Raw genomic sequence first — 26,760 nt, forward strand, 5'->3', positions numbered from 1 at the left:
TGCCAACAACCAAAAGCATCCTTATTGATTTTTGTTTTGAAGGAGAGTGCACGATAATCCTGAGATCGATACTATGTGCCACTTTGCAATCTGATGCTCTTGTGTAGCAACTATGTCAACTGAAGCAATTGCAGACACTCAGTGCTTGGACACACTTCAGTTTTCATCAACTATATTAGACACCTTCTATCAGATTCAAGGAAAGAATTTTGTCTTGAATTCTTTTTTATAGCAATCTAGTTAATACCCCTTTTAATGAACCTTCTAAATCCGATTAATCAGGTATTTATAGTTGATGAAGTAGAAATTACATGCAACACCAACTATGCTTTTTAGCAAAATGAACACATATTTGACTAACAACAGATGATAGCAAATTATGGGTTAGGTCATTGTCTAAATCAAAATACATCTAGGTAAATTACTGAGAGCAATAAATTGTCCATTACTTTATAGGATAAAAAGCTTAAGATTTTCATACCACACATTTACTGTGCTGTGCTATTATTTCAGGGTAGAGAATGATATATTGATGGTAAAAGTATTGAATAAAATAAACAAAACAAGATTGAAATTCTTACCAGGAATTTTTTTGGCCCAACCAATCATGTGAACCAGCTCTTTGTCTGCCAGTTTTGTCAGGGACATCATCATGGAGGCCTCCGTGAATGGTTTGCTGGGACGACTCACCAAGACATTGGGAGGCTCCGCTTCAAGTAGCGTTAAAACAAACTGCTCTGGACTGACTGTGCTGAGCAGGATCTCTTTTACGCGGGTTGCTGTCTCATTGTATTTCTTAGCTTTGCCAATGCAATGCACCTGATCTTCTGCATTACGATGGCGACGCAGGATCCGATATCCACAACGTTCTCTTCTTGAGCCTGACACAAGAGACACATGATTGCATTGAGGTATTTTTCTCTCAGTGTTGCATTATGTAAATCCAAATGTTTGGGGAGAAGGGGAAAAACCCTTTAATATTGGATGTTCTAATATTGAACTTCAAGTTTCAGAATTTCTAAAGCATTCAACATTGACTTAACTTTGTTTTCACTGTCTTCAGCTGAGGCTTTTGTTTATTCTACTAAACAAAAAATAACGTTAAAAAATGTTTATTTTTGAATTTCAGTTAACTTACTTTAAAAATCCATGGGAAAATTCCCATTGACATCAAAAAGAGATAAATAGGGTCTTTAAATGGAAATAAAGATAGCTGTTTGTAAATTCTGTTTTAAAATTCTGTTTTAGATGCAAATGGGGGGAAGAAAAGACTTCTGAAAGTCTGGGCCTTGATACAGACTAAATACCTCAGCCAGACGCACAGTCGGGCCTCACTGCTAGCTGGGTGTTCAGCTAGGGACTTACTGAGATGCAACCCATTTTCTCCCTACGTCCCATTCAGCCAGCAGGAGTTTCCCCAAAGCGAATTCAGATACCTACAACTAGAAGGAGCAAGCCCCCTGTTTGGAGTTCTGCATGCAGAACGCTAGTGCTGTTGCAAAGAGCAGTCCTTTAAATTCCTGGAATTAATTTATTGTTCATTCTGACACCACCAAACATTCTCCGATTCTCTGTCAGTGTTATTGGTGGGACCACTGTTAGCTGTTCTTGCATAGCTGCCATGGAAAGAGTCTAAAAGCATCTCCAAAAACATGGTATGGGGATTTGCTAAAACATTCAGCTATGGCTTCTACTTCCCTCACCCCTTCCGTATATTCTATAACAAGGCCTATGTTTACTGATTACAAATAATCCTTGGCAGTTACTAATGTGCAAGATTGTACCATATTGAAAATCAGGCCATTTAAAAATATTAAGTTACTGAACAGATCCTTAGACTGGAATCCTCCAGCACTTAACATCTCTAATATTACAGCTAAATTGTCCTCTAAATCTTTTAGAAGTTAATTTTTTGTGCTGGTCATCAATACTTTTTCTGACATATGATACTCAAAGGTTGAATTTTCATAGATATGAAAATGTCTGTGCTAACATAAATCTGTACCAGACCAACATTTATTATTGCATACATAGAGACCATGGAGTCTTAAGGCATAATAAGTTGTCTCATTTGGTTTCAGTTCCACAACAAATTTGACAAAAGAATCCTTTCTGCTACTGCTACTATCTTGATATACTACATTTATGAAGTCTTTTTGGTGTGTTGCCTAAAGACTTCTTGCCCTGGTCACAGACTCTGGTTCTTCTTCATTAGGGTATGTATGTGATTAAAAGCTTCATAAAGCGCATGAAGACAAAGAAGCAAAGGAACAATGAAGATGGAAGAATCCCAAGAACCTAATCAGTGACAACAAGCACACTGACTAGGCTACTTTCAGGGCTATCAAAGGAGAGTGATCAGCATGTGGTCTGGGCATGAGACCCAGCAGATAAATCAACAGGAAAGGCTTTTCAGTTCACCTAGAGGGACCAGGCACTCCAAGACATCTACTAGAAAGACCAGCGGATCTTGGTGTCAGCTGTCAGTAGGGCCATAGGTTTGGACCAGCTGCCAGAGGGTGTGGGGGTGAGGTGGAGAGTGTTACCTGAAAGAACAGAGGATCCAGGGGCCAGCTACTGGATAACATTGACCTTCTAAAGCCAGTTGCTGGAGGGATCCATAGCACGTGTGTGTTTCTGTGACCATTTGTGTGGGAGAAGGTCTGAGTACCAGTAACGGGGGGTGAGGCTGCAGAGTCAGGGGCCATCAGCTGGGGAGATATGGGGATCCACAGACCAACTGCTTGACAGACTGAGTGTCTAAACCCAGCTATTGGAAGGATCCATATTGTATGAATGCATATATTTTCCACTGCCGGTGCTTGCATGAGTGCTATATTTTCTGTCTGTGCTGATCTGTGTGGCTGACTGTGGATACAGGTATTGTGCGCGTATGTGCCTAATAACAATACATGCTCAGACTTGCTACTGGACCTGGGGACATGGCAATATGGCAGTTTACCTTCTGTCAAGCTACTGGATTCAGCAATTCCTACCATTCTTCATCCATATCCATCAGAGTTATATAAACCATGAGTTGTCTAAATTCCAAGCAGACAATGCAATTCTGGCCCTGGGCTTCAATTAGCAAAGAGGTCCAAACATAAGCCAAATTAAAAATTAAGGGTGTAGGGGCACAAAAAATTAATTTCAGATGCTGTTGACAAGGCTTTGTCTTGCTAAATAAGATGTTGGGTGAATGTAGACTCTCAGTGGTGGAGGTTCCTCAGATGAGATGGCTTTTCAGGTCATAGTCCTGTCTTGTCTTCAGCAGCTATCCAGCACCATATGAGTCAACCCGTGAGAAGGGTGAGATGCAAAGGCCAAATGGGTACAACCTGAAGGCACTGAAAAGACTGGATAAGGACTAACAAAGTCTGCCAGGACTTTAAATATGTGGAACTTTCAACTGCACATTGCTATCATCCTCACTTGCTGCCTGTTCAGTAAACCACCTCAGATGTAAAAGAGAACAGGTTGACCATTAAAGAAGTTCTCAGTATTGGAGAACACCCTCTATCTGGAAACCCAAGAGACTGGAGAATACAAACAGGCAAAGCTGGTTCAATGAAGAGTTCTCAGGCATGGAGGAATCCAAGTGGAACAAGATATTTGGAACTGGAAGCATTATCAGCTGGAAGTCCAGCTTAAAGTTGGCACCATTTTGGGCTAGGATGGTTTTGCATCCTTAAAAGGAATATGGGTAGGATGAAATGGGTTGAGTACTGACAGGACATTTGCACAAATAATGGATTGAAGGAAAACAATTGATGATTTGCAGAACCAAATGCTTAGCTGAATGTCAATCTAGCTAGAAGTTGCCAGAGCAGCTGAACAGCAGTTAGGGAAAGATAACAATACCAACAGAGATATTCAGAGCTGGAGACATTATCTAATGGTAGATTCATGAAATCAGACTTGATGATACCCAAAAAAAGGTTACCTGCAGAACTACACAAGTCACAGAGCAATTTCTTCAACCATCTGTCTGGGCAAATCCTTTTATTCCTGAGAGAGTCAAAGAACAGTGAGGCATAGACTAATTTCTACAAAGACACTTGGATGATGTAGCGAACTCTGTGCTAAGCCTCATGTTGGACTAATGCACAAAGGTCAAGAAGAAAATCTTAAAGTGCTTTGTCAGCTTCAGAAAAACATTAGAATGGCACAGTGGGCCGCAGACTGTTCTGAAGTCATGTCATGCACAGAAAGTATGTAAATATTTTCCATCAGGGAAGACAAAGAGGAAAGGTCGACAGTGAGCTAAGCAACTGGAACAAAAGTACAACTGGAGACAGATGAGGAGATGCCTAGGTATCAGGGGCGTCTACCTACAGAGATCTCCATGGCTCTGATTTCCATATGAATGTGCATGGTAGAGACCGTAACCACCAGGAGAGAACTGAACTAAAGCAAGAAGCAACACCTCACATCATTGTTTCCACTATTTAGAAAGCTGAAGCACATTGAACATGGGAATCTTGAAGGACAGAAGAAGAAAAATAGCAGAGAGGGACTAAAAGCCATAGGGATATGCAGAGCAGAGGAGAAATTTTCTTGAGCTATCAAAAAATATCAACTGTTCCATGACATGCACATGTGAGCTGTGAAGCCCCAAGAAAGAAGACACACAAATAGTAGTCTTTTAATTAAACACATGGAAAAGTTGTTCAGTTAGGGACCATACCTAAAATGATAAAGTCAGAAAAACTACTGGTTTAAGAGGGAGCTGGGGAGAGGAGGAGATGCCTGATGACACAATGAGGAAGAAATTCTAGCAGTTTGGACACACCTGCCAGAAGCAACATGTGGTTAAGCAAGCACTTGCAACCAGCCCATTGACCCTAGTTCAGGTCCTGGCACTGAAGTGAACCAAGTGCACTCTTGTGGGACTCCACATCCTCTGATCAGTTGTCCTCAGCGCTGTTATACGGTCACCCAGACTTCTCTGTGGCACAGAAAATATCAGACCTTTGGTGCCAAGACACGAGTTATCCTTTCAAATTTACTGGTGTAAAGATTTTTAAATAACATTTTCTAGCCTATCAAAAATATAAACACACAGGTAAGTGACCAGGTACTTTAATGAAGATCAAATCCATAAAATTAAAAAGAAAAAAAATTAGTAGTCTAGCATCCTGTTCTAGTTGATAAATCTTGTACAATTTTCATCTGTGCAGCTGCACTCCATGCTCCATCTTAAAATAATTCAGTCAGGTTGTGATACTTATTGACAGTATTAAAGGTCTTAATACTTGTGGAGGGTTCTTACTGGGAAACAGCAAGCCCCTTTAAGTTACTTTAGTTTATTTAACTAAATCAAGTTTCATATATAACCAGTACTTATTAAAAAAAGAAATGCTCCAGTTAAAACATAAAAACAGTTTCTACAATCACATCTCCATTGCAGAAAGCCAAACTAGACGTGTTATGACATTTCTGCATCAAAACCTGTTACTAAAAATACAGTTGGTGATGAAAAAAAGGGAAAAAAAACTCCCATCCAAACCAGATTCTGAATTGTTGTTTGTATTTTTTAATCACCATATAGTGCCAAAGCAGGTGAAGGCTGATTCACTGAGTAGTGTGCATAAAACACAGCTCATCAGTGATTAAAGAGATACCATTTATTTCCACATTAAAAATTATTCTGCTTGTATTAAAAAAAGGAAAAAAAAAAAGAGTGCATTGTAAGATTACACGTCTAAGAAAATAACATTTAAGCTTGCTAGTCAATTGACACATCAGAAAGTAGCAGCCTTTCCAATTAAAACAATATTTCAACAACATAAAGGAACTTCTGTGCTTTTTATTCAAATCCAAAGTTTAGGTGGGACTGAGAAATTTTACCTGTATGTCTATTAGCACCCAACAGGCATGTATAAGTACTTATAAAACTATATATTATAAATAATTATAGATCAGCTTAATGTTCAGCTTAACTAGACAGAGAGATGTGAATCAATCTGTGTAAAGGCACAGCAGTAAAATACTTAGAGCTTCCCAGATTAGAGACTATTTCCAACTTTACCACAAATGCCCTAACTATACTTAATAGCTAACATTAATTCATATAAAGGTAATTCAGGCAATTGGAGAAGCACACAAGATGATTAAATCCCTCATTCTTCCTACAGCATTCTCCTTATTTAGAGCTATTCTTTGCGCAAGAAAATAGCTGCATTCAGCTGAGAATGCTGGACCAAGGGCAAGACCTCGAGCTACAGTACCATAGACCACATGGGTAAATGATCACTAGAACATAAGAAATAAGACACATTGAAAAAAAGTCATTAAAATGAGCCTGTTGTTCACTCATCCATGAACAAGCCACAACAGGTATTATTGGCAGTGAAACACACTACTTTTAAAGCAACTACTGCTTTACAAATTCTTTGAAAATTGCAAATGCCTCTGCTGTTTGATGTGGTGGGCAGTTACATGGCATGTTGGTCTTAATATTGATTTTGGGCCCTGGCAACTGCTTATGTAACTAACCGGGTCAGCAGCAACTGCAGATTCTACCACTGAATATATTATAATCAGTTTTTCTAAGTGTTTGAGCTTAAAACTCACTCGAGTATACATTAGTAAATCATTATCACTCCAGTCACCTTTGAAAGCAAATGCAAATGTTCTGCTGAATATGCCTGTATTCACAGAGCAGACCTACTGACAAAGAAGCTGCCGTCTGCCACACAAGAACACGAGCTGAAATTACAGTAATTTCTATAATAGCTAAAGTACAATTAATACATCTGATGTCCAGAGAATGCCATGAAACATTTTTCCCCCAACTAACTTTCTGTGTGAAAAGTAATTTACAGTCTTTCAAAGTGCTACCTAGAAACTGCACGCAACAGCCAAGCACAGGAGAAAAAGAGAGCCAAACCCTGAACCATACCAGCCCACAGAGAATTCTGTTTTTCTTTCTGCAAACCTGTGGAATGATCACTTTTTAGTATGGCCCCTCAGGCTCCTCACTTGGGTCGGGGTGGGGGCAGAGAGGAGCTTTATCTTTGGAACATTTTCAACGTGTTGAGAACTGGCACATGGGGAAAAAGATAGAGGAGCGGGGCGGGGAAATAAAAGGTAACTCTAGTCCAACAGGGAAACTGGAAACTCCTTATGGAAGAAGGTTTATTTGAGCCTCAGGAAGCAAAAAAGAAAAGCATGAGCATAGCTGCTCCCAGAGTGGGATGAAGTGATGAAGCAACTCCCCTCTTCTTTACTGCCTTTGGCAAAGAGCCCAGTCCATTTCAGGCTCCTCAGGTAAACACCAGAAAGCTCCAAGAGAAGATCAGTTTTATCCCGATCTGTTTTATTCAAGTTTGCTGGGCAGAGTTTACTGCAGTATTTCTGTTTTCCTTGTTCCTGGTGACAGTGATTTGCAATCATTTTTCTACCATTGCTAGTAGTCTTAGTGCCAAAATTTAGCAGTAGCTTTCTTGATTGGAACAGTAGGCAACACAGGCTTCCTACAGAGAAATTTGCAGATGCAGTGTCTCAAAGACCCTCTTTGTGCTTTTGGCAATGATGGTATATTTTGTAAGAAAATCCATTATCACCTTAATACAAAGCACCCCCAAGCTAGCCTCCACTGAAATACCCGTGGCTTGTTGGGTTGACTTCTCAATGTTTATGAATGCGATGACATCCAAGAGAATTTCAGACCAGAATACTCCAAAGCAACACTTTCCTACTGCCTCCTACTGTTTTAAAGATGGCATGTACTGACTAATCATATTTACACATAGAGATGTATGCTATATATACATACACATATATATGCACTTTTTCTCAAGGTGTCTATTGATAATATGCAAAATGAGGATTTAAAGATTTGATGCAAAGAGCGCAGAGTTTTTATGAAGAGCTTTCATAAACTACAAAGTGGTAATTGAGGTTCTTTTATCACTTCTGCTGGACAACAAGTCTCCACTGAGCAGAAATGCACTTACAAACCATTCTATCCTATCCAGGGTTTTAGCAGATGTGAACCAATGCATTCACTAAGTGTCCTGGGAAAGGACCAGAGATGGGGAAAAGCCTTCATTAACAAGAAAACATATTCTTTTATGGCTTCCTACAATAAAAAACTGGTATTAAAATATGGCTCTAACAAGAAAAAAATTGAAAGATAATCACTCTGGTCTGCAGGAAATGGCATTTAAATTTCATGTAAGAAATACAGTTTTAAAATCTGACTGGTTTAAATGTCTGTCACCATGTGTCCATGCATCAGCTTTACTCACAGGTGCCACTTAACTCATCAGGCAACTCAGACAATTCTGAGTAATTTTTATATTCCTTTTTCTGAAATTAAATTGTTAAGACTCAGATTAAATTCTCAAGAGTCTCAAATTTCAGTGCTACTATTTAAAAAACTAACTTTTAAAAAATACATTTCCTGTTATTTTCTGGTTATAGTTTCAAAGTGTCATTTTTTGTCTGGCACAGTCATTAATGTCCTATAAACATTCATTATTGTAGGAACATGTGTTTATGAATATGTGACAATATTGAAAGGCACACAGGCTAAGACATAAGTACATATCATTATTTATTTCTTGTAATACCATAGTGTCTATGAGGTCTAATCACAAACCAGGACTTCCTGGACAATTGGAATAAAAGGATTAATTTAAGGAAAGCACTGTGGAGGACCACCCTATAATATCATAGTGGAATCAATCTTTACAAAACCTCTCCAACTCCAGAACTGGGTCTTGATAGAAACACCTGTTGGAAAAACTTTGAGTAAAATGCTCAGTCATAAAGATGAACAAAAGACAGTGACACCATTCAGAAAGTAAGGTTTCAAAAGGAGTCTTATTTGCAAGCATAAGGCTTTCCTTTCTGGAGGCCAGGCAGCAAAGGTAGCTAAGGCCATATTAACGAAAAACACCAATAAAGCTGAGATGCATCATCCGTGCAGAACAAGATAGGAGCTTCATATAGAAAGAACTAGTTGACTTGAGCAACAGAAACTAAATGTACTTAAGGAGTACAAATATAATACAAGGAACAATTGAAATTGTAGCTCTAAGCTGGGAGTTATCAGCTAGAAATGAACAGGGAGGCTGCAATCATAACAGATCATAGAATGATTATGAACTGCCAGCATGATGCAACCATGAAAAAGGTAAATAGGATTCTGGGTTGTACGCAGAGAAAAGCTCCTGCAGAAACAGATATCTATTAATGCTACTACAGTGAGGAAAATTCACAGGAATATTGTCCATGATTGTGATCAGCCCAGCGCAAAAAGGATTATTTCAGCCTGCAGCAGATTGAGGGATAAGCTACCCTGACAACTTCCAGATTCTGTCTGGTTTTTTTTTTTGTTTTTGCAAGAGGAGGAGATTTCTTGGTTTATTTAGCCTAATAAAACAAAGGTTGTGAGGGGATATGGCGTAGTCTGTAAATACAACCAGACTGTTAACAATAAAGAGAAGAGGAGCCTCTAAGCTACAATACAATGTTGCCACAAGAAGAAACGGGCATTAATTGTCCAGCAATAAATGCAGGCTGGAATTCTAACGAATGTTCCTAATGAAAGAAATAATATTCTGCAAACAGCCTTCAGACCAAAGCAGTGGGAGGATGAAAACACTGCCTAGCTCTGAAATAGAAATAGGTATCTACATTAAATGGGATGGAATGAGATGCACGCCTGCAAATCACGGAGAGCCAAGCACAGCGACCTTCTCCTTTCCACTCCAGTGTTCCTATGTATGTGATGTTTTCCCAGCCTATTTCTATCATGTACATTGGTGAATCTATAAGAAACAACAGCAAACCTTGACTGTGAAAGTACATTAGATATTGAAATATCTTTTAAGTTATTTTCTCCTTAAAAGTAACCCTTAAAATATCATCTATAAACGTACAACTACAGTGAAGCCACATCGCTGTAAGTACAAGACAGGAATAAGAGAAAAGGCTGGATAATTCTGAGTGGTGCAGTGACAAACAGTGGCTGTTCACTACTTGTTTTGATGGAAGAGCTGGAGGGCATCACATGAAAATAGCCTGTTCAAAAAAAGAACAGCCCGCCCATTGCCTGCCCCACCGCCCCACCAAAGTCCCACAAAAAAGCCTGGCAACCAGAGAGCTGGTTCTTCACATGACAGGTGGTCAAGCTGCTATGGGATGTTGTAGATGCTAAGACTTTCCAGGTTTAAAAAGAGGGACAACGGAAAAGTTGCCTTTCTATTAATCCATTAAGGCCTATTAAATACGAGAAACATCTTCTTGACCAGAAGTCCCCAACTGCTAATTTTTGGAAGCTGAGAGTTGTCAGCAGTAGTGTCACTTAGGTGCTAGTCTCATTCTTACACTGCCTCTGAGGCACTCACTCTTGCCACTGTTGGAGGCAGGATACTGGGTTAATTAACCGCTGCTTTGATGGGGCACTGCTCTTCTTGCATTACATTCAACCAGCAGAGCACAGTACAGGCTCATTTACCCCATATTAGATGAGATTTCAGTTTGGTTTGAGGCTCAGGCAGCAGCAGGTCTTGGCTTCCCATTCTGCAGAACACAGCATGCAAGTAGAATCAGAATCAGAGAATCATAGATTCTACGTAAGTAAGCTGCCTTCACAGGCCTCGGCAGAGGTACTAGGGTTTTCAAGTGCTTAACCTACACCTTACTCATTCCCACAGTTTTTCTTCTGAAAATGAAAAGTCTTCTGCTTTAAGAATCAGTACATTCCTTCCTATAAAACCAGCTTAAACCTTGCTGTAATTGCCTGTTGTGCCTTTTTAGGATTCCAAGAAAAAAAAGAAAAAAAAAAAGCTATACAGAATTGACTGAAGGGGAAAAAAAAAGCCAGCAAAACCCAAGCAAACAACACAGACATAAAAAACTCACCACATTTCATCATTCCCACTTCATAACATTTCCGTAGCCGGCATGCCTGGCAGCTTTTGCGCCTGTTTTTGTCTATCGTGCATTGATTGGTAGCTGGGCAGATGTAATCGTTATGTCCTGCAGCAGAGTAAGAAGAGAAAATTTAACATCTCCAACAGTCTCTCTTGGTCATTTCCCAAATCAGGACCTTTTAAGCATCTCAACTTCTTCATATGCATATATCTAAGCTCCATTGATTTAACTGATGCAAAAATACGTATTTATCCTGTACTGAAAACGTCAATCTGTGGCCTCAAAAAGTAACCAGACAACATAGGCAGGCTTTCACTGATGACTGTTAGATAACCAAGCACCTTCTAATACCAACTCATTTTTTAAAATGGGACATATGCTCTTGTAGAAATTTGGTCCCAGCCTCCAACTTCTTACTGTATATTGGGACTCTACAGATGGCAGATAGCAGATTTGTATTTCCTCAGCAGAGTTGAAACAGCAGTGCACACAGCTTCAGTCCTGCAAAGATTTAAGTAAACTACAGCTCTGTTTACTGAACTCACTGATGTAGTGAGTTCCAGGAATGAAGAACCCTTTGGAGGACTGACCCTGGACCAAAGTTAATAAAAAAAAGTATCCCAAGAAAGAAAGAAGACTAGTATAAAATAATGCATGCTGTATAGTATAAAGAAAAGCACAATCAGAAGGTAAAACTTTTAGATATTGTGGACAAGTGTTTCTCTTATTTTCATCAGTTTCCACTACAGCTTCTTCTGTTGTCTCCTCCTTCTCTCCCACCTCACCTAGCCCCCACCCAAACCCCTTTACATTATTGTATTTCATTAAGCAATAATCTGATCCAAAGGTTTGTTACTGTAAACTGGACTTGAGTATGCTCTTGGTGTAAATAGAGTCAAATCACCTCCTGCCAAATACTGGAAATCTCTCTTGCAGTAGTTACCAAAGGATGCAAAAAAAATGTTCCCTCATTTACATTTCTTAACGTCTTTTCTCTCAGGTTGTTTTTTAAGTTATTTTTTCAAACTTTTAGAATAGTTCAGGCAAAGATACAGCTACTAGATTTTTTTTTATTTGATGCAAGTCCAAGAGTTCATGTCCCCAAGAGTAATTATTTAACTGAACCATTGTGACTATTTCCTTGCAAAATTAAAATAATTTTAACCTTGAATTTTTGAACCGACAATTTTAAAAAGAAGCGATCAGGTTACAGTTTGTCCTGTTTCCTACTGGCAGATATGACTGAAAAACAAATTACTGTTTATCACTCTTCACACAACATGGGGGGAAAGGAGGAGGAAGCTCTCTGTTGCACTATAACCAAAGCACACTAGAGTATAAAGTGGTTTAAAACTCCTGTGGCCTTGGGATAATTTAGCTTGCAGGCAGATGTTCAGAGATGTGGGACGAATACACTACACTACAAACTTGGACAAGCAGAGGAGACCACACACAGTTGCTCGGTCATACCATCTAATTTTAATTAGACATTAGCCCAACATTTTGGACTATGGTAAGCCCAGAAGTTTTTTATTTTTATAAGCAATATCCTTCATAACAACAGTGGCAACTGAATGCTTGATAGTGTTTTATGCCAAGAACTTACTTTCATTTATTTGAATTACAAACAAGCGTTACCTGACAGGTTACATTAAGGTGTACAAAAGGCCACAATGGGTAACTTGCTCACGGCCAAAGCACATGTGAGCAGCCTGGAGCAGGCAAATAATTTTCCTGACAGAAAACACTTTGAGATCAAATTCAGTCTCCATTTGTGTCAAACTGGAGACAAAGTTCTCTTCAATTATTTTAGAAATCAAAAGAACTTGCACAGGTTTATAGAAATTGGTGTTCACCCATGCAGAACTTGCACAATAAATTGAAAAGGTAAACAAGTTTTGAATTAAATTTGATTCTAATGGTGACACCAACTCTGCCATATTGATCCAAAAGAAAATATCTCAAGATTGCTAAAGGCTTTGCGTGCAGAAGAGGAAGGGAACATTACAGACCAAAAAATCACAGGATTTTCTGTGTCAGTATCTGCACGTAGTATCCAGTGTCAGTCCAATCACGTTTCCACAAAAAGGCCCCAGATGAGGCCAAAGAACATAACTAGAGCCAAGGTTAAGAAATGAAGTGCTCCAAAGCTGCAATATGGTGCATAGGTCACTGCCCATAGGCTGTGATAACAACCATGGAGACCTACATTTACTTCATACTGCAGTCACTCAGCAAATTTGAACTAAATACCAAATATTTAAGAATTTAAACACTGAAGTGGAAATTTTCAATAGAGAGATCTAGCAGAGTAAGAAATACTGCAGTGTAGGCTCTGGGGGGTGGAGGGCAGAGAAATAACAATAATCAGGTTTGTACCTCATACTTGCTACACATATTTTTATATCCTACATACGGTGTAGATATTATGTGCTATGACTCAACAGCTCCAGGCAATATACTCTTGTCAAGAATAGGTCCTGGCACGAAAAGTCTCCAGACAATTATCTACTCTAACTCTGTCTATTATAACTAATTCATAAGTACTATGTCTACTTTGGGACACAAACTGCAACCAGATTCACAGCTCTGCAGTGCCACCTCACCAAGGCCTTTGCTGCAGGCCCTTCCCGTGTTATGTATTCCACCTCTTCTCTAAAGAAATCAATTGCTCACTTTGTAATGTTTCCAGATCTTGATAATGTAAAAGCCAAACGATAAAGTAGTCAAATCATGTGTTGCTTTATTTTCAGTGTGCAGCACCATACACCAGGATTTTAGATCAACTCATTACTAGATCAACCGCTGCAGCCCCTGATCATATGAAACAACTTATTTGAGCAAAGTTATCAAAAGCTGATTCTCCTACCTTGAATACTTCTTTTAAAGAATGCTTTGCAGCCTTCACATGACCAGACCCCATAGTGGTATCCTGAAGCATAGTCACTGCAGACTGCACAGAAGTGGGCATCCCTTTTTGAGCCAGGATTATTTGCAATTGGGCTTGTACAGTCATTGCCATTAGTTTTTCTTTTTAACGTTTCTCTGATAAAAAAGAAAAACATCTGTTATAAAATTAATCTACATTGCAAAGAGTTTCGTTATTTTCCATTGTCTTCTATTTTCTCTCTATTGAGTCTTCTTATTACTGAATGCAGGATAGTGTGAAACACTGTTAAGCCTTTTTCTGATAAGGTTATTTAAAGCATATAGTCTGATCACAGAGCTTTCAATGACAACAGACTATGAAGTTTTAAAATACTCAAAGGCATAAAACTGGACTGCTGACGTGTCATTCACATGAACGCTGGGAAAATCATATAGAATGCTGATGGACCTTGAAGAATCCTTGGAAATGTACAAGTGCAGGAATTTGTGAACCAAATCGACTTTGCCTTTGGGAAGCTTCTCATGGAAAATGTGAACTCACACAGCTCAGCCTGACACGATAAACACTACCACGGACAGAGCTGCAGTTGCTTTGTACTGTTAGCAAGCCAAAATACTAGATGGAGCAATACACATCTAGTCTCAAATACTTCATCCTTTAAACAAGGCTTTATTCATTCAATGAGATGCTGGAGACAAATATCTTGAGATGTGAATCTCAGCCTACAAGATTAACTCACAATGTTGGACAAAGTTTTCTGTTCAAGGTGACGGCCCACATTGATCACCCTAATGCTAAATAAAAGGAAGTCTGAATACAAGAAGAATGGAGAACACAATTAATAAAATACTTTCATACATAAATTATTGCTCCATATAAATTAATAAGATATACGCTTTCCTGAAGCACTGCAAATAGTTTCAACTTACTGGAACTGTTCTTACTGACTGGACTAAAATTAGAACAGGATAAAAACATGAAATAACAACCAATTCCTGACGCCAAGATCCTGTAAACAAACAGCAAGAGGAAAGGAACTTAGATTATCAGTAAAGCGGTTTTTAGGTATAGGAAGTGCATCCATTGTGTACTTCTTCTCTGGACTTCATTTTCTTGGTGGTCTTAGCATGCCTTACCTTCATGGCCAATACAATTTCTAGATAGAAAGAAAACAATGTCATGTGCAAACTCTCAGCAGCAGTTTGACAAAGGGAAAGCTGTACAGTCAACTTATAGGTATACACTTAAGCACAGAGGCAGAAGTTAGAAACTGCAGAATTTTCCTCATCCCACCTTCCAGCATGATTAGGGAGAAGAAATACCAGCTGGGAAAAGACAGCAGGCAGCAAGGTTTATGACTTCTAAAGAACATGGGTATGTTGCCAGGGCAGAAGAAACCTGTTCAGCAACAAGAGTAAGTTTAAAAAGAACAGTAGACACATGCTGAAAGTGCTGTCAAAGAGGCTTTCCCTAACATATTAAAAGTAGACTTTGTGCTGGTTTCATGACAGGAGGTATGGACAAACACACCCACATGCCAACTAAAAATCATCGAGTTTATCAGTATTTGAGGAGAACGCGCTACAATTCCCTAGTAGAAAATTCGGAAAGGAAAAAAGGTGGTTCTTTGAGCAAATTCCAAAACAGAAAAATTAAGGTATTTGTTGTACAATTAAGTTACTGCAAGCTTTTAAAAAAATGTTAATTCATTCAGATATTACAGGGCATAAGGGTGTTTAGATGTTTAACAAGCCCAGTCTTTGATTACACACATACCCCTGTTAATGGATTGCTGAATCACTAAATCATTTCCCCTTCTGCCATGCTGGGAAGACCAGTGTGGGGGAACTCTCCCTTAGAATAAAGGGACTGTATCGCACACGCCTAACATGCTGCTAATGCAAGGAGGAAAAAGCATTGCTATTCCTTCCTGTTTCCTTATATTTGGAAAAAAAAGTAAATTTGTGTTTCACATTAGAAGAAGAGGTATATTTTTAAGCTCTACTTGGGAATTACGATCCAATTGTGAGAGTCAGAAGAGAATCAAAATCAGCTAGAGAGCATCTCAGTGACTGATTGATATGCTGTAGAGAGCAATGTTTATTGCCCTCATTAAAGCACCAAGATGTTATGGATGAAAATAAAGAAAAAGCACACACCGTAACATCTCCCTGAGGAGTAGTGTTTTTTAACCTTCCAGACATGAAAAGTATTTTAAAAAACACTTTTTCTTTCCCTGCTTAAAAGTTTAACGACAGTCACCCTGCACACATGCAAGCTGCATGACTTCCACAGGCTGTGGCAAACAGCTTGCACGCAGAGCAACAATCTGGAACAAATTCCTCCTGCAGGCCAAGCGGGCAGCAAATCTGCTTGCCTGCAATAGCCGCAGCAGCGCAGCAGGAGGGTCAAACCTGATCGTTTTGTTACTGTTGTTCTTTAAGGACAACAGAACCAGGAAACAGTCAAGAGCTTTAAATTACATGTTCCTTACCCTGAGAACCTGGCGATCAGAGAGCATATCCACACAGACAGCAAACCGGAGTGGGTAGCCCCACACGTGGTTAGAGACTGCCTCCCAGCGCTCTTGGGACTGGTGCACTCCAGCGTGCTCAGCAGATGAATGAGCTGCCAGGTCCTCCAGAAGAACTGCCGGCAGCTGGCTGTATGCCCACAAAGCTCCCGTGCCAAAGGATGCAGGAAAATGGGGGATGTACCCTGGCTGCTACTGAGGAACCGCATGAACAAAGATTTATCGCTTTACACCTCCTAATACTCCTCTCTATTTTATGATGATGGTTTCTATATAGACATATTATATTTCCATAAAAAGAATTAAGATTTTTTGGAAGTAACAAGTCAGTGATTTCCTACTAGTCATCAACAGTGACAAGATGATCACCCTAAAGGAGAAGGAATTAGCAAGACTGTTTAAGTTATTCAGTATCATCTATCCTGTCTTCTAATTACCTCTAGCTTTGCCGCAGCAAGTGTTTGTTGCATATGCCACACCTGCAAGACTTGAACCTAAATTCAACTTTTTATTAAAAATGAAGAAGAGTGGCAAGGATTTGACCTAGAAAGTAGCAAGATTTGCTCACGGCATTTGTTGTCTGTCAGGTTTTTTTAAAACCTAAACTATTGTACATTATAAAAAGAAAGAGAGAAAAAAACCTCTAAGAAAATGAAAAAAATCCATTAAGTCAAAAATTAATACTCCAGATTTTATAATTTCTTATAACTATTCCCTCCCTCTCACAGGCCACTGGCTCATTCAGTGCCTGGAGATAATTCAATCCCATACAAGTCTAAGCTGTAGGATGAAGAAGGCTTCTCCTTTCTCTCCCAGAATGTGCACAAGATGATGGGCAAAAATCAGCTGAAGAATACTTTTCAATCTTTATCTTCCTCATTTTCTAGAGACTCCCTCCACTATAACTTCTGGAATTGTTAATACCACATAACTGTCAATATTTATATCTCCAAAGCACAGGTTCTGCTACGCTCCAAACATTGATTAATATGCTGAAAATCCTGATGCAGATATCTCAAAATTAAGGGACATATTTTTGCTTAATCTCTATAACTATTCCATCATAAAATGGAGATGCCAACCCATCATCCCAAAGGGACTTCAATATACATTTAAGTGCTCTGCAGAATGAGCACAATAAAAAAAGCATAGGAGAATAATGCAAATAATTATGGCTTCAGAGGAGAGTTTAAGCAATGTATAAATATGATATTAGCACATGGTGAACAAGACAAAGTTACTAAATAATTTCTAATTAAGCAAGCATTTCTAGCCTCTGTACCCAAAAACCTTTACTTGCACACTCTACCTGTAATTAGTCAGAAGCACAGAGAAAATAATAGAAAAGAAGAACAAATTAAGTTCCAGAAACATCACTCTGGCAACTTCATTAAAGTTTCCTAATACTTTTTAGGAAGTAGTATATCTGTTCATTTTGGAAATAAACTTTTTGTTTCTTTAATTAAAACCCTTTTATTTAGGAGATGAAGACAGAAATCAATTTCAGACTACTTTTAAGTATAATATAATTACACTGTCACATTCCTTTTCTCTTCATGTCGTTTTAATATACATTGAGTGATCCTGGATCAACAGAATTTATGAGACTATTTCACTAGGTACAGGACCTATAATGCAAACAAATGTAGCAGAGTCTTTATCACCAAATTATTGCCATTTCATATGAAAAAAAGGAACTATAAAAATTCACATCTAATTTTACATGGAATACAATTTATTTTTGTTGAACTAGTGGTGCAAAGTAACACTGCACTGCATACACATTTGCATTTAACAAAGTTAAATAAATTTATTCTGTATTCATATAATGAACCTATTTGCGAGGAAAGGGAATGCTGAGAATTCAGGTTCCTTATTTTAAGCGGATCTACAAGGAGATCCAACTTACACAGTGATCAGCTTTAGCAAAGTGGACCACATTAGTTTAGCTAATGTTAACAGAAATTTACACCCAGGGAAAATACACTGCTCTCACGGTGAGACTCTTGCTTTATTTTGAAAGGTAAAATAAATTGTGTAACAAACAGGCCCAAGTATGTAGTAATGCTTTCTTACTCATCTTTCAAACAAAATCCCTTGTCTCAAACTACAATGATGTTTAAAATGACACTTTACAGCATTAGTCTCTCCCTTCCCCCAGAGCTATTTCTTTAAGTTTCAGTCCCAAGAACTCTTCCTTCTAGTTATAATCTAGAAATCTGTAGTGTCACAGACATTGTTCCCATGGCAATAAATATAATGTTCATGACATTAATTTAAGACTTCACCAAAGGATAAAGCAAAAGGAAACGCAGGGCTTTTTTTTCTTTACAGCCTTATTTCAGGACAGATATCCACAATAAGGAAATTACAGCTCTTGCTTTTTGTGTTTCCACATCAATTTTTTTTTCTTTTTTACAAATTCTATACACAAAGTGGGGGTTAAAATGCCTCATACTGAGACGAACCACTGAGAAGGTCCAGCTAGCAACACAGTAGTTACTTGCTGCTGAACAATACAGATCATCCATGAATTTAGACTCCAGATTTCATTTCTCCTCTTTAACTTAGGTCATCATCAGCTACAAGAGCAATAGTCTGTATGAATCTATACAAGTGGCTGAAGAGTTATTTACTTAAACTCCACTGTGGCAGGTTTGTCTTCCCTTCTGTCTATGTAGAGAGCACGCTGCAGAGCATCAGATGGGGTGCTCTTGCTCTTGGGCTATTCCAGCTGCTGTCCTGTCATCTGGACAGCTTCAAACACTAACCTACAGCAGCCTTCCCAGGACTGTCAAAGTTTTGAAACACTAACCAAAGCACGAAGAGTCTGGATGTTAGCCCTATTCACATTAGACCCGCTTGGGGAATTCTTCTGTATATAAGTGCTACCAAAACAGCCTCTCCCAATCCACACACCTACACTTAAAGTAGATTTGCACTCCAGAACTGCCTGCTGCTCTCTGTTGACTCCAAATAGAGACTAGTCAGGTGGCCGGGCTGAAGATCCGTGCAGCCTACAAGTCTGAAGTAGGCGTAGATCTCACGCCTTAGCCCTGTGCAGTCAACATAAGGGCCACCCATTGCAGAAGGAATGTGGGTAGTCTCAAAAATAGCACAAATCCTTTATTAACAATTAAACTAAAACTTGCCAGGACACACTATTTTTCATACTGACAATGACTGCTGAAGTTAAATAAGGAGCCCTATGAATAAACATGCAGCTCCTAAAACAGGAACAGCACCTGCAACACCCTGTGCTTTTATCCATCTGACAGCTGTTGTGCCCATGAATGGAGTAATTTCATCAGCTGATGATCTACACACTGCTTATGGTTTAGTAATATGAGCAAATGTGCAGAATGGGAACATGTTTTTGCAAATACCGTTTCTTTACAGCTGAAAATTTAGCTCATGAATCTGCTGTTCACAACGCCTTCATAAAGTTAGTTGAGAACAGCAACAAGAAACAATGTCAGACTTCTCAGTAGCAGCACCCTTTTGAACATGATGCGTGCTGCTGTGTGACTGTTAATATTTGTGCTGGTTTTGGCTGGGATAGAGTTAATTTTCTTCACAGTAGCTAGTATGGGGCTATGTTATGGATTTGTGGTGAAAACAGTGTTGATAACACAGGGATGGTTTCATTACTGCTGAGCAGTGCTTACACAGAGTCAAGGCCTTTTCTGCCCCTCACCCCACCCCACCAGCGAGGGGGCTGGGGGTGCACAAGGAGCTGGGAGGGGACACGGCTGGGACAGCTGACCCCAACTGACCAAAGGGATGTCCCACACCATATGGCATCATGCTCAGCATGTAAAGCTGGGGGAAGAAGAAGGAAGGGGGGGACATTTGGAGTGATGGTGTTTGTCTTCCCAGGTAACCGTTACACGTGATGGAGCCCTGCTGTCCTGGAGACGGCTGAGCACCTGCCTGCCCATGGGAAGTAGTGAATGAATTCCTTGTTTTGGTTTGCTTGTAACTTTTACTTTACCTATTAAACTGTCTTTATCTCAACCCATGAGTTTTCTCACTTTTACCCTTCCGATTCTCTCCCCCATCCCACCGGGGAGGGGAGCGAGCAAGAACCTGTGTGGTGCTTAGTCACTGGCTGGGGTTAAACCACAACAATACTAAAACCAAAAAAACAGAAAAAATATGTCCCTAAGTTTGTGAAAAGCCTTCACAACTATTAGATGCAGTTTAAAAAAAATCCAGATAAAATGGAATTCAAAAAAACATTGTATGAAAAAGAAAAAAGAATGAACCTTTACTTGTTTCACTCAAAGGACTTCATTTTTATTACACAAAGTAGTACCTAGAAGTCTTGAACTTTTGTTTATACACAGTAAACAGTTCCCACATTGAAGGCATTTGTAGTGGTTTGTGTCATGTATAGTTCTCTAAGGAGCTATTGAAATCCTATTTCAGAAGTTACATTAAAAAAACCCACAAAACGCAGGACTGATTTGGTGTTCGGTGGAGGTTTTTTGGTTTTGTTTTGTTTCTCAGAGAGACCAACACATAGAAGTCAAATGTAAAAAGAAAAGACTTAAAAGAACTAAAGAAACTGTAAATAATTTTCAGCAAAGTTTTAAAGAAATGGGTAGTCCTGACCTGATCACAGGTAGCACTGGCTCCATCGGTCTTGCTTCGCACCACGGACTCTTTGGCTGCTCTGCATACAGAAGCGATGACTGACAGTGCAATGTCAGAGGGGAGAGGTGGCCAGGAGCAGACCATAACACATTGGGGCTTGATGTTTGCCTCACAGATGCACTCTCTGAATCACCAAAATTGCTGGTAATGTTGTAATTCATCATAGCAGGACTGCAGAATGCCATTGCAGAATATTCATGTCTGTTTTCCATGTAAGATGAGGAAATATAGACTGGACTGTGTTCTGCTGTCAACGTTGCCTGAGTACAGCTGTAGGGAACTGGAGAGATGATACCAGCGGGTGAGTTTTTGATTTCTGTTTTATTGCATCCAATATCCTGAAGTGGCAGCAACTGAGAAAAGTCCTTGTGAGAAGATGCACACAGGGACATTTTGAAGCAAGACTGAAGATTGTTGTTTAAATATTCATCCTAAGATGGTAAGATATAAAAAAAGTTGAATTAAAAAGTAAGAAAGTTCCGTATTAAGTCTTTTCTATAAAAGAAAAAAGGAATCAGTAAAACAGAAAATATAAAAATATCTTGTTAAAACAGATTACATACCAAATGCACTTAAACAGTCAATTTACAAATTTACTACCTTTAAGAAAAATTAAGCTTTCTAGAACTTCCTTAAAAATAAAGGCTAAGTCACACATTGACTTTAGACTCCCTTAGAAAATAACTGAAAAAAATAATAAATCACTTGAAGTCTGAAACAAAGATGCTGGTGACAACTTGGATCTTAACTAAAGTAACTCATTACAACCAGGGTAAAACTGCTCTATGTCAGAAGCAAAATCACCCTATGGTCCACAGCTATGGAGTGAGTGCCCTGCGAAATCAATTCTCTTTATGAAAACTCACCACCTCCTGCTCCCGCTGTAAGTGTGCTACTTCAGCCTTCCCTTTATCAACACAAACATGCAACAGTAAATGTTTTGAACACACACAAACACACACACATCTCTCTCCGTTACCTTCCAAACCCAGAACTTCACTGCACATCCCTCTCCACAGAGGAGGAAGACATGTAATGGACGTCAGTAAGCAATGCAACTTCATCACCGAGAGGTCCCTGGGTATGGCACCTCTGAACAGAGCCATTATAAAAGTAGAAGTCACAAAACACAGATATTTCCAAAGCTGACAAGACAGAACTTGAGCGATTTCATAAGGTCCGGAAGTTTTATAACTTCCTGCCATTCTTCATCCCCATCCCAACTACTCTTCATCCTTCCTCTCATCTGAATCAACTATCAAAACAGATACCTTAATTTACCCACAGTAAATACTCTCTGTCAGATTTAGGTATATCCAAATTATTTAAGGGAGAAAAAATTTTGAAAAGGAAAAAAAAAAAAAAAAAGCCCACCAAAACCATTCCCCTAAGACATACCCCCTGTCCTGGAAGCATTACTGCTACAGTAGCATTTAAAAATATTTATTTTTTATTCTTCACTATGGGTTTCATCTGCAATTCATTCCAGCTTTGAAGACAGACATGCAGCCCTCTTATAGCTCGCAATCCATACCAATTCTGCTTCCAAAATAGCAAGTTGCAGCCCCCAGAACTGATATTGTAGTGAACTTTTACAGGTGGTAATAAGATCTTAACATGAAAAATCATGGGATAATTAAAAAGTCACCCACAGCTTTGCTATTCTAGAAGTGGCCAAAGTATTGATGCTAAATATTCTTACCTTTTTTCACCTCACGTGACCATAAAGCCAGATGAGGAAGATTCAAACACAGGTTTGCGGAAGTACCAGCAACCTCCCTGTCCCAAAAATTCTCAGCCAGATGACATTTCTACTATGCCATCTTGGGGCATTGACATATTTTTCTCCTCTAGGGCCAGGACAGAGGGTAGAAGCATTAGCAAAAAATGTAAGAAATAGTCTTTTAGAACAAAATGAATAGTTCAGGGTCCGTCCTTCCTTCTCACTTTGCACTCTGTTTATGAAACTGAAGATATCTGTAGAAACAACCAGGAACTCATTTAAGTCATCTCAGGCACTTCAGACCCAGCTGCTGTTTTTTCCTTTGTGGGAAACAGGAAAATGAGATATCTCAGCAGCTGTTTATGTCCAGCAGTTGTTGCACTGGAACTGCGATGCAGCCAAAGCAGGAGAATCTGACCTCACCCCTCACACAATCTACACGCTTTGTTTGCCCCAGCCAGATGTTTCACAGTCTTCTCTAAGAGAAACCAAGCACCATTCAACTTTCACTGCAAAAAGCACTGAAAATCCCAAAGGTGCTTTTGCTCCCATAGCATGGGGTGGGTAGCCCGAATAATTTTTAAGCAGCAAATGATGGAACTAAGAAATGATCTCAAGAACTAAGAAATGATCTCAAGACTATTTTCAGTGTTTACTACAAATGGGCCCAGTGAGCACACTGAATTCAAAATGCATTTAAAGCTTCTGTGTAGGTAAATCTGTACACTATTTGTGATCTCAGAGGCTGCACATATTCCAGATGTGCATGGACACCCTGCAGGAGCATCTGGGATGTCCAGCAAGAGCTGACTGTGCTAACAGTGTCCCTCTGCCCCCTTGCAAAGGGCACACATCGCAGGGTAACCCCAAACCCTTCTGAGAGAAGGACCTGAGAGGCATTACAACATCATCTCTGTTATAGTCGGCTAGAGACGTTCTGCTATGATACTTTGATAGTTTTTGCAGCAGGCAACTGGTTGCATAGTTTCCCTCAGACATTTGGAAAATATGTGCATGTATGCTGTAGAAGCAGAGAGAACACAGAGCTGGTACTACACAATTTTATGAACTGAAATCAGCTGAGCTTTAAGTCATGTTTTTCTGGAGAGGTAATCCTCTAGAGTGGTATGCAGGATAACTGCCTGTTTAGCGGAAGGACATATTGTCTCCAAAGGGCAACACACACTCTTTAGAAACATACACAGAAGTTATGAGAAGCAAGAGTGAAGTTTGTTTTAGAGTCCATGCAAGCATGAAAAGTCAGTACAGCCTTCCTCAAACATAGACTGCTTATGACTTATTTACAAGAGAAGGGACTCTGGGTTCCAGGAGGTTAAAGAAATCTGTACTCACGGTCTTCAGCAGACTGCAAGATAGTGAAAAAATAACAGCATTGGCTTAAGATAATTGACTTGGGTCATAGAAACAGTTTAGCCACAGGAGACTATGGATCTACATGAGATCACGTTGTTCACATTTCCTTATACCTAGAGAGTTTAGAATGGGAAGCCCAGAGCCTCACAAATAAAGTGAAGCCGCTGAAATTATCCAGTATTGCTCAGAAGGTCCTAAAAACTGACTGCTGGACTGTGGAGTCCTAAGGACTGTGAAGTTAAAGAAGGACTGCAGATTCAGGGAATAAGATCTTAAGATTTAAGGCTAGAGAAAACAAACTCTACTAACACCAATACCTCAGAAGGAAGCATGACCACATTTAAGTCAAGGATCAGAATAAGTTGTGCAACAAACTAATAAATTTGTTCCATCCTGGTATAATGTCCTCATATCTTAAGCACCGTTCATTAAACAGAAATTAACTCCTACGTAAAGTGAACTCCCATTCCAATATCTCCTCCTTCTCCGAAGAAAGATATTAAAAGCAAGATTCAATTTTCAAGTACATTATTTGGATCTAATCTATCAGCACTGCACTAGATCTGTACCAGCCACAGAAACAAAACAGGTATCTGTTATTTTTATACTACGGTCTTCTGGGAGACTGTAAATGTTTCAGTCCACTTAAGTCAGTGCAGCTTAGCAAGATACTCAGGGACTGAAATGCCATTATTAAGCAAATAACCATTTTGTCCGATTCCTTGAGTAACACTTACCATTCACAAATCTAAGTCACTAAGGGCAGGGTTCACATCTGGCGTAAGAGAAAATAGTTCCATTGGCTCCAGTACACAGAGAATGACATTGCTGTCCGTGAGGACGTAGGAACAAAAATGTGATGTTATCGATGTTCTCCAGGAAAAAAATTAGGTTTCTGGTCTTTAAACAGCTCTACTTATTGAACTCGATGTATCTCGAGAGTCACCATGCAAGACACACCAGATCAGGCACTAGAACTGGTTTAGATGTCATAGTCAAACAGATACATGGGTAAATAATTAAGCCATCTGACCTATTTGAACAAACTCAAAAGCTAGTTATTGCACATTACCTATACCAAGTATCTTTTTAAAAGCCTTGTATAAAATAAATTTTTTTTTTTTTTTTTTTTTTTTTTTTTAGTTTTGGTAAGGAGAAAAAATAGGTAGAGAGGGCAGGCTGCCATGTTTTAGAGCCTGCTTGGAAACATAATATAATAGCTTTTCCTAGAAAAACGCAACAGTCTGCAAAAAGCAATAAAGTGATGGATGTTCTCAGGCACCATTCCATCAACATATACTACATGTTCAGAATTTTATAGGCAAGTCATATATTTTGAGCAAAGACTTTTTGCAATAGAGAATTAAGATGACCTTTTCTCTGCTAGGCTTAAATTAAAGTGCAATCATTCTTCCTTTCGTTTTAATAGAGGTGATTCAGCAAGCATGCATTCCACTACCCCACAGCCTAAGCCCCTCAGTCATCTTGCAAAGCCTTCTATTAATATTCTGCTAAGTTAAACTTTACACAACCCACTGCAACAATGAACTGAATCATTTTCTCAAAAACTGATCATTAATGGAAAGTCATTCCTGATGCATAAAATGGCACTTGTGCTTCAAGTTTTGTGAAAAATTTATTACTCATTAAACACAGCAGTGCCAGATACTGCCAACAGAAGGCATATAAGTAAACAAGTTTATTATTACCTGAGAAGGACTAGATGCAACAAGTAGTGGACAGCTAGGGAAATAAAATGAAAATAAAGAAGAAAATACTGCACATTAAAAGCATAGGGGCAAGAATACTTTGAAACACTTAAGCAAAATGAGCACTCTCTTTGGCCTGTCTTAGCCTTTCTGTACTGAAGATGCTGACAACTGCCAGGTTATTCTAAACATTCATAAATATATTTTAGGGCTCAATGCATATGACACACATGGAGGCACCAAGGGAACCGGGTTTGTTCCACCAGAGGAACATGACTGCAGGAGGGTGTAACTCCAGTCTTCTACTCCCTAAAGTGGAGTTACAAAGATGACAAAGCCAGGCTCTTTTCAGAAAAAGTGCACAAGCCAGGATAAGAGCTGACAGTCACAAGTCAGTGCAAGGGAAATTCCAGTTGGACATATGAAAAAATTCTCCACAGTGAGAATTAAGTACAGGAACAGGACACTCGGGCCGTGAAATCTCCATCTTTGGAGATATAAAAAAAACCTTGACTGATAAAGGCCCTCAGCAGCCAGACCTCACTTTAAGCAGGATGATGGATTAGTTGCTCTCCAGATGTCCCTTCCCACCAGAATTTTTTTATGACTGTGTTCCTCCACTCATAGCATTCATAGCAGAGGAAATTCCATTTTACCAGTGCTAGAAAGAGGGAAGCATGTCAAAGGATCATTAATTACCCTGGACACTGGCCACATTGTCAAGTTTGTTCAAAAAGGTAAGAGCTGTGGGTCCTGTCCAAAGACAACCAGCATTTAACACCTCATGGTACATGAAAACAGCTATCTTGCATACACTGCAATGGGATTAGTTTGCTAGAAGAAGGTATGCATACAATTGGAGAAGATTTTAAGATCTCAATTCAAACTAGAGTTAAGATTGACTGCAGTAGGTTTTAGCCTTTCAGTTTGTAGACCCTTAAAATATTATGACCTTAGAATGGATTATAAGCTTTCAGTGATT

General features: G+C 39.1%; 1 protein-coding gene across 1 annotated transcript in view; it reads right to left on the reverse strand.

Annotated features, from left to right (window-relative positions):
* ESR2 (estrogen receptor 2) overlaps positions 1–21,364 on the reverse strand; it is a gene marked incomplete at its 5' end in the record, with an annotated part of 33,058 nt that extends 11,694 nt beyond the window's left edge. The window contains 4 exons of the mRNA XM_082318312.1: positions 582–881; positions 10,879–10,995; positions 13,760–13,935; positions 20,931–21,364. Coding sequence (XP_082174438.1) covers positions 582–881; positions 10,879–10,995; positions 13,760–13,935; positions 20,931–21,364 — 1,027 coding nt within the window. The remainder of the gene's footprint in view (positions 1–581; positions 882–10,878; positions 10,996–13,759; positions 13,936–20,930) is intronic.
* Positions 21,365–26,760: the final 5,396 nt, after the last annotated feature.

This window comes from Platalea leucorodia (assembly GCF_965183815.1).
Source record: "Platalea leucorodia genome assembly, chromosome: 7".
NCBI lineage: Eukaryota > Metazoa > Chordata > Aves > Pelecaniformes > Threskiornithidae > Platalea > Platalea leucorodia.